The 12769-nt window shown below is 42.3% G+C and overlaps 1 protein-coding gene across 1 annotated transcript; it reads right to left on the bottom strand.

Moving 5' to 3' along the window:
• Positions 1 to 11455: 11455 nt before the first annotated feature.
• Positions 11456 to 12277, bottom strand: LOC149171497 (uncharacterized). The gene is made up of 2 exons (XM_089426005.1): positions 12160 to 12277; positions 11456 to 11883 (listed from the first exon to the last, which is right to left on the bottom strand). The coding sequence occupies exons 1-2, from the start codon at positions 12275 to 12277 to the stop codon at positions 11456 to 11458; spliced, it is 546 nt and encodes a 181-aa protein (XP_089282131.1).
• Positions 12278 to 12769: the final 492 nt, after the last annotated feature.

The raw sequence follows: 12769 nt of genomic DNA, 5'->3' as shown, positions 1-12769 counted from the left end.
CTCTCGGAAGGAACACCAGACCAAGGGTCCCTAAGGGAGGTGGACCTACCCCAACAAGTTATAAATGATGCAGCTGGTCTCTTGGAACTGCAGGGGTTTGGGGAATCCCACTAAGGCAGAGGCTATCAGAGATATAATGAAGATGGAATCCACAGACATACTCATGCTCCAAGAGACAAAAATAGAAGGGGAAATCCTTCTAAACACTAGCAATACAAGATGGAAATTTGATTCAGGAAAGGTAGTCAGCGCAAGAGGTTCGGCTAGAGGAATAGGCACATTTTGGTCCAAAAACTCCTCCTCTTTAGAAAGTTCCTTTGTGACCCAACATTGGATATATACAGAACTGCGCCATATAGTAAGTAATTTTAAGCTAGCCCTATTTAATTTGTATGTACCTATGCACTATGATGAGAAGAAAGAATGCTGGAAAACACTCTCGGACTATCTGGAGCTACTTAATCCTATGAATATAGTCATAGGAGGAGAACTGAACATAATCTTAGATCCCAAAGAAAAGAGAGGAGGGACCTCTCTGAGAGACCCCTTCCTCGCCATAGTGGAAAACCTCATCCAACAATGGGACTTAGTAGACTTCAAACTAGTGAAAGGAGAATACACCTGGACTAACAATAGAGCAGGGGAACACCACATTTCTGCAAGGCTGGACAGATTCCTCACCAGCAGTTCTATTATGATGGATAAAAGAATTGTTTTCTCCAAGATTCTTCCTAAACTAACCTCAGATCACAAGCCAATCTTATTATGCTTAAAGGAAGAAGAAGACCTCGGCCCCCTTCCTTTTCGTTTCAGCCCTCTTTGGGCAGAAAGGGAAGGGCTCCACGAAACAATTCAAACTGCATGGAGAATAGAAGTTCCAGGCTCCCCAAGTTACGTTTGGGAACAAAAAATGAAAAATACTAAGAAGGCATTAAAAGAATGGATAAAGAAAGTCACAAACACTCCCACTAGTCAGAGAAAAGATGCAGTCAACCAGCTGGAAGATCTCCAAGTAGAAATGGAAGAGAAAGACATCTCATCCATGGATCTAGATAATGAAAAAATTGCTCAAAGGAAAACATATAACTCATTTAGAAGCGAGGAGGAATATTGGCGCATTAAGTCTCGCAACTTGTGGCTCAAAGCTGGGGATAGAAACACTAAATATTTTCACAAACAATACAAGGCTCATCTTTCGCAAAACCACATTGCAGAAATCATCACAACTAGGGGACAGGTATGCAGAAGATTTGAACAAATTAAGGAAGCTGCTATGAATCACTTCCAAAACCTTCTTAGTGTAGAAAAGGACGGGAGTGAGGAGGATATTGCAGAATTCCTCACAAACATTCCACATCTAGTCAGCACATATGACAACAACACTCTCTTGAGCCCTGTCACAGAAGAAGAGATTGCAAACAATGCCTGGTCCATGGAGCCAGACAAAGCACCTGGGCCTGACGTTTTTCAATCCACTTTTACAGAAAATGCAGGGAGCTAATTAAAATTGATCTCATTAGAATGGTTCAAGGTTTCATGAGGAAGGAAAAGATTGGAGGCGGTATAAATTCCACCTTCCTCGCCCTAATTCCAAAGGAAGCAAGCCCAAGCTCTTTTGACAGATACAGGCCAATCTCTTTGTGTAACTCGTCCTACAAGATTGTGGCCAAACTACTGGCGAATAGAATCAAACCCCTTTTACAAAAATTAATATCTCCTGCCCAAGGGGGATTTGTAAAAGGAAGACACATTCTGGACAATGTCATTCAAGTCCAGGAAGCTCTGCATTCCAATCACTCACGCAAAGAACAAGGTATGCTCATAAAACTTGATATGTGCAATGCATTTGACAGAGTTAATCGTTCCTTCTTGTACAGGGTCCTTTTATTCTTTGGTTTCAGCCAGGACTTCATTAATCTTATCAAAGCATGTCTGGAGAAGATTTGGATTGCGCCCATGATAAACGGTAGACCTGCTAATTTCTTTTTAGCCACCAGGGGCTTGAGACAGGGCTGTCCCCTTTCACCCTTTCTTTACATTCTGATGGTAGACTCCTTGAGCAGAAAACTGACTTTGGAAAAACAAAAGGGTTGTCTACCAGGGATCAGAATTGTGAAAGGCATAGACCCTGTGAACCATGCACTTTTTGCCAACGATTCACTATTGCTTGGAGGGGCCTCTCCAAGAATAGCTAAATCCTTCAGAACCATACTCCAGAAATATTGTAGCATCTTGGGAACACTGGTAAGTGAGAAGAAAAGTGATGTGTATGGGTGGAACACAGAGCAGCACAAGATTGAGACAATTGCAAACGATCTGGGGTACACAGGATATGCAGATTGGGAAAAAATAAAATATTTGGGCCTTCCTATAACGCTAGGCTCCAACAGAAATTACCTGTGGGAGGAAGTTATCTCAAAATTTAAAAGGAAGATCACTGTGTGGGGAGGCTTCTGGCTAACCTCAGGGGGAAAATTAATGATCATCACATCAGTCCTCTCAGCTCTGCCCACATTCCAAGCGTCTCTCATGCTGGCTCCAAAACTAATCTCAGATCAAATATCCAGACTCTAGCGTAATTTCTTGTGGAACAGTGGGAGAGGAAACACCAACAGATTTCATTTAATAAGCTAGGATATGGTGAAACGTCCACTGGCAGAAGGTGGAATTCAAATCCGTTACCCTGTCCATGCAAATTTAGCTCTGGGCTGTAAGTTACTATGGCAGATCCACGCAGAGCCTTCTCATCCAGTTAGTCAGATCTTTAAATTGAAATATCTTAAAAATCAGTCAATAAAAACCTACAACACGGAGAAATCCCCAAAAGGAACGCAGGCCTGGAAACTGTGTAACAGAGGTATTGAATTTTTCAGATCCCACTTGTATCGAATCCCCGGTAATGGAAAAAATACAAAGCTATGGAGAGACAGTGTTATGGGACATCGCCCTCTAGCAGAAAACCACGAGATTACTGAGGTAAGAGTCTGGCTACAGTCAAAAGGCATAAGGAAAATCGAGGACATCTCTAGCTGGGACAGAAAAGGGAACTGGCAACGTTGGACTTTCCCCAGAATCCCTGAACATTTAAACGCTCAGCTAGACGTCCTTCAAGCCGCAATCTCTGACTTTGCCCCGGTGCACACAGAAGACGAAGACGTTTGGGGCTGGGGTAAGACCGGAGTATACACAGCCAGCCAAGGATATTATCAGATGCAGAGCAAAAAGGATTCGCCACACCCGGAATCCGTGTGGAAGCAGATTTGGGACAGCTTCGGCATTCCCAAAATCAACTTCTTCTTCTGGACTCTGTTCCACAACAAAATTCTGACTGGAGATAATTTGTGTAAGAGGAACATAGCTGGACCACATAGATGCGTCCTCTGCAAAAGAGCCTCGGAAACTGCAAATCATCTGTTTTTAGCCTGCGAATTTGCAAAGGCGGTCTGGTCTTTCTTCCTCACCGGGCTGAACGTGTGTCCTCCAACTCAAAGCATGATTGACACCATGTTCTCCTCTTGGAATGACAGATATCCCTTCAGCATAGTCAACAACTCAATTTGGCAAAAGGTGTGGATAGTTGCACCAAAGTATGTCTGCTCGAAACTTTGGTTAGCTCGGAACGAAATAATATTTAACAACACAGAATTGCCCGCAGCAAAAGTGGCGGAACAGGCAAAGAATCTCCTCTTAGAAACTCTAAACCACTCCTCAGTCAAAGACGACAACTCCTTGCGAACCGAAGAAAGGGTGTGGTTGGATGCTTATACAGGAAAGGCCAGTCTTCTAGCACTCGACCGCCCAATGCATAAGGGAAATGGCAGATCCGAGAATCAGAGGATAGCTTCTAGCAGTGGTGGAAATCTCAGGGCAAGTGCACCATTTTTTTCGATGGAGCCTCAAAAGGCAATCCAGGGAGGTCTGGAGCAGGAGGGGTGATCTTCTTTCAGAATGGGAAAAAAGACGACTTCAGTTGGGGTCTTGGAATGAAAACCAACAATCAAGCTGAAATTCTCAGCCTCTTGAAAGCCTGCCAAATGGCCAGAAAAGGAAATCCAGAAGAAATTCTAATCTTTGGTGATTCAAAACTGCTGATAAAAACGATGGTAAATAAGAAAAGGCTCAAGGACCCGGTGCTAAACAAACAACTTTCAAGAGTGACCAGAATTCTGAAAGACTTTCCATCGGTTCAATTCTTCCACATTCTCAGAGGATTAAACAAGGAAGCAGACAGATTGGCGAATATTGGATGCACTTTACAGGACGGAATGATCAGCATAAATGCATAAACATCGACCATGGCAATCATCCCCTAAGTATAAAGAGAGCTAATGTAAATTCTGAAAATTGTAATGGTTGTTTAGGCTCTGCCCAACCTGTTTTCTATCAATAAAACATAACCATTCCAGTTAAAAAAAAAAAAAAAAGCCATTAGAGCCAAGAATTTGAGAGTAGAAAAAGAGACCACAACCACACAGATAGAACATTGTTCTGGAAAGGATGTTGAAACCCAAACTAAGGATCTTTTGGCCTGTCCAAAGGAAACTCAGATAGAGCAATGTCTTGTAAAAGACACTGAAGTGCAGACTAAAGACCCTTGTGTTTTCTCACAGGAGACCCAAACGAACTACCCCACTGTGGATATTTTTGTTCAAACAAATGTTGAAGAGGACATTCAAATTGATCATTGCATGATCCAAGAGGCAGCTAAAGTTGCTGTTCAGATCGATCCCATGGAGACCTAGGATGGAGAAACCCAAAAAGAGGAGACACCTGCTTATATTCCCCTAGTAAGGGAGGTGTTTATTAGTAGACTACAGAATGAACTATTGAAGGTTCAGCGGGAATTAGCCCATTATAAACAAAAGGTAGTGCCCCTACATGAATATCAAGAGTTGAGGAAGAAATTTGAGGCACTAACCGTAACTGAAGGTGAGACCTTTTCTCAGTACAAGGTTGAACAGAAAAAGGTTGAGAAAGCACGGGACAAATTACAGAAGTCTAAAGAGCAATTGGACATTGTCTTCTCTCTTTATTCAGACACCCTGTCATGCAGAGCCCCTGCTACAAATTATGCCCTATTCCTCATGGAAAGGTTCCTCCCACGGAAAATCAAAGTTGTTAAGGCTGGGAAGTCTGTGGAAATCAAGACTACCCAATATTTTGTCAAATGCTTTAGAGAATAGGATGAGTAGGTACAACACCTCCTGTGTGAACATTGTATGCACAATTTCTTTTTGGAAGACGACAAGGACAGCAACCTGGGGCCCTTTATAGGGGATGTACAACTCCAAGCATTTCTCTCTTTTGCTACTAATCAACTTAAGTGGGCCAAGGCTCACAATATTTTTAGAAGACGTGAAGAAGGGTTTAACCTATGGGTGAGAGGGGAACCAACCAAACCCCTGCATCTCTCGGTCATACACAAGAAGTTCATGAAGCGAGATGGTGTTGTGGGCCAACTGGAGCCATTTCACACAAATATTATACAAGCTGTAAAGGAGTATTTCCAAGAGATTAAGGAGGAAGCCTTGTCCGCAGCCAGACAAAGGTGGGAGGTCTCCAGCATTACTGTTAGAAATCGAGAACCATTTGGATACCAAAACTTTAAAGCTGCCTACTCTCGTTTCTACAAGTACAGTAACATGGTTTAAACATGGGGCCTAAATGGATAGGATGTCGGTATAGGACTCCAATCATATGGTATCCTTCATATAAGTATCGTTGTGACTACACCTTGAAGGATCAAGATGTTACCCAAGCTTTTGCTATACTAAAGAAGAAAAATGGCTTCAGAAATTATAAGGAGGAGGTATATTCGACCTACTCCCTAACTCAGTTACACATCAATTATTTAATTGCATGAGGACATGCAACAAGGTAAGTTGGGGACAATTTCGATGGTTGAAGAAGGAAGATGCGGCAGGACGCACCGGTGGGAGATGGGGGACGAGGGTTTTCCCTTTTAGAGAAGGATTATTAATAATTTGTTGGGTTTTGGCTTTGCCCGAATGATGGCCACACTTGCTTCCCAATGAAACTGTTTGCAGGGACTCCTCCTTGTGATGCAGGTAAGTTCCCTCTACGGACAGACAACCCCTCTAGCCCTAGAGTGGGTCTAGTCACAGCAAGACAAAGACAATAGCTAATTCCTTAAATAGTTATCGTTGAAGAGGCCTACCTTATACCAGTGTTCGATGAAGTCTTCGTTACGTTGCTTCAGCTATCGCTATCTTCTCCTTAATGAATGATTCACCTGAAACAACATATGAAAATGACAAAACACATAATAGAGCACAACAATGAACTATCTACTTATAGAGTCAAGGAACCATAAGCTATCAACATACATTTCATACATGATATAGGAAATAACCATTGATTGTATTAATGTAAACAACAGTAAAGCTTACAACCACGCCTTGACGTCGCAAGCTTCCTTGAAGGGTCCAATCAGTATGTCTCCATAAGCATTCACTCTCAAAGGTCTCCCAGAAAGACTGATGACTCTCTCTCTCACCCAAAAGCACAAGTATGAAACTAAGGCAATCACAACAAGGCTTCCTTCTTACAAAACCATTTTACACTCTCAATCCACAACATGAAAGGCAATCCAAACTGTAAGCTATCAATCCAACAAGCTAAGAACTAGCACACCAAAAACTCAACTAGCACTAGCTGATCATAGTCATGGAGGATGTTTTTATAAGAGGAGGAGCCTCCATAAATGAGGGGAGAGGAAGCTTATCTTCAAGGGAGGTTACTCAAAAGGCAGAACCACCATCTCAAATGAGGAGAGGCGAACTTCCTTGACCCAACAACCAGCTCCAGAACCACCCAGAAGTATTTTGTTTGAACTAATTCACCATATTTGGGTCGTCACAAGTCAAACACTAAGACTCAGAGATGACGTCACAAGGCATTAGTGCATTCTGGGCTATCGTCGCAGGCAGGATACTGATGACCTACGACGATCCCTAAAATCCGACCGTCGTTGAGAATAGATGTACTCTTGCGACGGTGTCATGAGGTTCTCATTCACTCTGAGCCATCGTCGTAGGCAGGATACTGATGTCCTGCGACAATCTTGAAACATAGGTAAAAAGGGTCAACTTCAGGATTAATGAGCATGGTTAATCTTCTTGAGTGATATGGAAGATGTGGACACATATTTTGATGTATGAAACAAAGTAGATGCCATTCAGGGACCGACTCTACCTAGGATCAGGGGATGCGAGGTCGGTGACAAAATATTGTGTAACAGATGCCCCTTAAAGCATGAAGGTCGAGAGAGTGGGAGGGGTGAAATACTTTACAAAACCATAACCGAACGAGAACACCATCACAGAGAACCTGCAGACGTAAGTACAACTGATATCTCTGATAGTGAAAGAAGTACATGTAGTTGAGGTATGGGCGCAGCCATCCAAAAGATAAATAGAACTGGTCTGTGGTATGGACGCAGCCATCCAGTTGAAAAGACCATATGAAAACATAGGTATGGTCGCAGCCATCTAGAAAAACTCAGGTATGGTCGCAGCCATCCAATCAAAAGAGTCATGTATAAATAATCCACGCAACCTGGACTTGTGTGATCTGAGCCCAGGGTCTTGAATCTTGACCTATCCATCATACAATTTCTGATATGCGAATAAATGTGTTGAAGTCGAGCATACTAGAAAATAGCTTGATTACTGGCCAATGATGTGAATCGTTAACAAGTGCGAGAGAGACCAACAGTAATGTCAATGGTTCTCAAGGTATTGTTAGTACAATCCACAAAGTGTGAAGAATGATCTAGAGTCGAACACTTGTGGAATCACCCGATTGAAGACCAATGATGCAAGTCTATCGTCAAATGCGAAGAACTTGAGGCATGCAAGCTCCAAGGTACCCGAAAGGAGTCTCTAGATAAACTTTGTGGATAATGAGTTGATGTCGATAGGAAGCGATCCATTACAGGAGGGCCATAATGTTTCCCACATCAATGACACGAGAAAAAGGAACAAGATGTAGATGGATGAAACAGAGAATTAGAGGAGGATGTAAGGGTGCAAACTGCAGAAGGATTAAGCTCTTGAACATATCAGCGACATGACTCTAAAATGTGGCAGCATTTTGGTACCAAGGGATCGAAGGTCATGCGGAGACAACAGGGATCAAATGGAATGAGGAAAAATGAAGAACCCAAACCTCAGAAGGCCAATGACAAAGTGAGGATATCCCAAACCCGGTGAGAAGCAAAAAAGTGTCGATGTTCAAGAGCGACAAGCTATCGTAGGTAATCAACAGAATATTTCCAAATTTTCCCCCACCATTGCTGGCGAGTACCCCAATTATTTTTGAAACACAAGCTTGAAGGGGATAGCATATGCTTGCAATATAAGTTTGTCCTTCGGACAAATCCAACCCAGTGAAATTTTAATGAGCCCTAGGGAGGAGAAGCTCAGGTCTCATCATGGTGACGAGTCCAATGTCGTCAAGGTTTAACGAGTCTGACATAGGTAAAACTCAGAGTCTTTTTCATGTTTAGAGAGTTTGAAAAAGACACGGAAAAGAAAACTCCAAAGGGGCCCTTTTCGTATGTTTGTGTCTCTCAAGCCTGAAAAGGTAGAAAATGATACTCGAGAGAACCACTTGACCATTTCAGTCAAGGAGTACTTTTCGTAAATAGTGCCTCCAGCCCGAAAAAGTAAAAAACTTACTGGGGACATGACATTTCGTAACCATTAACGAGCTCGAAACGACAAGGGCTCGGCAATCTTTTCACGTTTCAAGAGTCAGAAAAGAGCTTAAAGTTGACTCGAAAAGGATTTTTTGTAATTACTTGAGTATATAATTCATGCATCGATCATTGCCAATGCTCGAAACACCTGTCGCTACACAAGAAAATGCAAGCATAAGATCTGCCTCGCAAAAACACGCATATAGGCCAAAACCCTAATTTCAAACCCTAAGGAAAACCCTAAATTTTTGAAAAAAAGGTTATAAAAGAGACACTATGGTAAAAAACCAATTTACTTGTGTTTTTTACTGTGGTAAAAACTTCAAACATTGCGTACCTTGTGAAACTTGGCGATCGATTCCAGGAGGCTCAGTGGTCCATTGCCTTTCGTGCTTCTTCCAGGTAAATGCCCTATCCTTACCTTTGTTTTTACGCCAAAATTAGATGCAATTTCATGTTTTAAACCGAGGTTTAAAGGAATTTTTTGGACAAAAATTCCGCCTCGGTCATCGCAAGTTTCCCCCTTGGGTTGCAATGACCGAGAAATTTACACGGGGAAAAAACGAGATCATCGCAGGAAAGTGATGTACACCTGCGATGACCCGAAAGTTTGTGAACTATGCAAATCGACCCGTCACAGCTATTTTAAGAACAACTGCGACGAGCGCCAGAACCCAAAAATCTTCATTTATAATCAGTTTTAAAAGGTGAAAATGGTTGGATGGCATTTAACAAAGGGATGTTTGTGCATGCAGGGATAAAAAATGGCATTTGTATGGAAAGAATGTACTCATGACAGTGATGATGAGATGGGAATGGAAGATCCTCATTGTCTGAATATCCTGCGAAACTGTGGGTTAATGAAGTTCTTCCTAACACCACTGCTAAGGGCCCAATTGGACCTCTTAGAATACTTGATCTGAGCATGGAATCCAAACGAAGGCAAATTCATAATCCGCAGGCAAGAAATTGAATTTGATGCCACAGATATCTATTTTTTAATTAGGTTGTCAAGGAGAGGAGAGATGCCTCGCATGGTGGGAACTCGAGTTACTGGAGACTCTATGGACACACTTATCGCAAGACTGTGCCCCCCAGGAGCACAGAAATCATCAACAAGTGGAAAGCTACAAATTGTCACTATTAATGATTTGTCACTACAGGTGTTGTTATTCAACATAACTAAAGCAACTGGCTCCCAAGTCCAGGATGAGGTGACCAAGACCCAACTATGGTTAGCCCAAGACTGTTTGAATCCCACTATGTTTAACTAGGCAGAGGCCGTGTCTCTCAATATGAAGAGACAACTGACCAAGTGCCATCGGGGTGAGGTGAAACAGTTCGGCTATGGCTCAATCTTGATATTTCTCATGCTGGAACGAGTACCAATCCTCTAGGGATAAGACGTGACGATGGGATGGCTAGGACCACGACAGACATGGATTACTCATTGGGCTCTCGTGATGCCACGAGGAGGCAATGGCCAACCTGTATCATGGGATCCAGAATTTGTTGAATGGATGAACCGTCAAAAAGTCATAGTTGAGGATTGGCCATATGCTGGGATGGACATCAGGGGTGATCCAAACATGCTGCTTCCTCCTGGCGAATAGTGGGATGAGAGAGGTAAAATACTCAGTTTGACCGACAAACTTTTTGTAATTTTTGTTGTTTTTGGATTTTAAATATACATGCCTTAATTATTATGTTCAATTCTTTGCAGATATTGGACTTGAGAGACCAGTAGGTCTCGCTCCTACTACTCGGAGGGCTGACAAAGATATTGACTTACCACCTCTGGGTGGAGATGCTAAGGAGGAGATAGCCCATAACCTAGAGGGTTTGACTAAGGGGATCCCAGACTACAGAGGATTCGAGGAGATTCCTAGACAGTACCAGCGACACACCGCGGGTGTGTCGAACAAGATACACCAGCTGCTTCGACATGTGGTCTGAGCAGTAGTCTACTATAGAGAGCATAATGCATAGTAGACTTCTAGGTTTCTTTTCTGCAGATTTTTGAGAGACATGTGTCTCACGATGTAACTGAACACACATATTTTTTTGGACATATATATATATATATATATATATATATATATATATATTTTGAGCGCCATGGTGTGCAACACATGATATACATCTATCTATGTTTTACTGTATCTACTTATTGTGTCTGAATGCTTGCTTATGATTTTTATAAATTGCGCAAATGTCTATCTAATACTTGGTTCACCAATGCATCAGTTAATGTATTTAGCCTTCTAGGAATGTGTCGATATGTGATATAATCAAAATTCCTTTCCAGTAAGCGAACCCATAAATACAACCTTAAAATTTGAGGATTTCTGATGGAATAACGCCCGTTAAGCTGAAGAACAACAAGCTGGGAGTCTAGATTCACAATCAATGCGTGAAGATTGAGGTCAACAGCCTTAGCCAGTAATTCTATGACAATGCTATATTTAGCGACATTGTTTGTGGTACACCCTAGACAAACACCTTGAAGATCCACTAACTTGCCGTGAGGATCATAGATAACAAATGCTGCAGAGGAAAGATTTCGGGTACTGCAACAGGAACCATCAACGAAACCCATATAAGGTGCGACAGACATCTGCATAAAAAGTAAGAAGGACACAATAAGCAACAAACGCTTACACACCAAGCCAAACATGTACAAAATGAAAAACACTCTTGTGTACACAGCAGTGCATGAAAGACTCATGCATATTATTTCTTAAGATAAAGCCCATTCCGAGGCTTATCCAAAGGGTTACCTTCGTAATCAATTAGCTCATAAGCCCCTTTTTGCAATACTCGTTTGACGATATAGGGCCCATGCCGCATGGGTTCGAATTTGCCTGCCCCCACCTTATCATTAGCTTGATAATACAGCAGAACTAAATCTCCCTCTGTGAAGGAACGTGGATTGACTATCTGATCAAAGTGAGTCTTGACTCTCTTCTTTTGTGCTTCAATAACTAAAGAAGCAAGTTGACAAGTCTCATCAAGTTGTTCTAGATAAAGAAGGCGTTCTTCCACCAGAGTAGTATTTGGGAGCAATTTGACAACTAATTTGAGAGAAGGGATCTCGCATTCAATCAGGAGTGTAGCTTCCAGACCATAAACCAGTTGAAATGGTGTGAATCCAGTCGCATCTTTAACCGAGGAATGGTAGGCCCATAGGGCAAAAAAAAAAAATGTCAGTTGGACTTATGCATTCTGATGGTATGCTGAAGCATAGTAACCAATACCTTCGACTTAGCCATTGGCCTGAGGGTAATAAGGCGTCAAACTATCGTGACGCAAGCCTAATTGGGTTGTCAACTCAGTCATCATATAATGGAAATGGGAACCATGATCAGTGACTATAGCCTGAGGGACTCTGAACCGGGTAATCACGTGATTGAATAGGAATTGTGCAGTTGTCTTACTGTCGTTAGACAATGTAGGCATTTCTTCAGCCCATTTTGTAAAATAATCGACGACAACAATGATAGACCCATGCCCCTTGGCGAAGCGAGGGTTACAGATCATAAAATCAATGCCCATTTAGCAAAAGGGCCTATGGTAATGACAAGATGCAAAAGGGAAGGTGGCGCACACATCTTCCGCTGGTAAATTTGGCATGCGTGACAGGAACGAACAACCAGAATGCAGTCTTTAAAAATGGAGGGCCAAAAGTAACCAACACGAAGGATTTTTTGGGTAGTAGCATAACCAGACATATGACCGCCACACACGCCAGAGTGGCAATCATTTAGGACTCTTTCAGCTTCCTCGAAAGTCAGACAGCAATGGAGAACTGAATCAACACCGAGATGGTATAAAGTGTCTCCAACAATACAATAAGGCTAAGAATGGTGACGAATGCGTCGCCAAGCATCCTTAGACAAATCAAGATGGAAGGAAGACGTCTAGAGGTAGAAAATAATGTCACCGTACCAGGGATCGAGGGTACTGATCAAGAAAAGTGTGTCATCCAGAATTCGGTCCTCTATCCGAGAGGGAGTGAAAGTAGATGGTAACGAGAAAATCAACTCA

The sequence above is a fragment of the Pinus tabuliformis genome, chromosome 4_2 (genome assembly GCF_031772625.1).
Source record: "Pinus tabuliformis cultivar Carrire ecotype Pingquan chromosome 4_2, CPIR1, whole genome shotgun sequence".
In the NCBI taxonomy this organism is placed as follows: domain Eukaryota; kingdom Viridiplantae; phylum Streptophyta; class Pinopsida; order Pinales; family Pinaceae; genus Pinus; species Pinus tabuliformis.
Note: the sequence above shows the minus strand (reverse complement) of the source record. Positions and strands in the feature narration are given on the sequence as shown.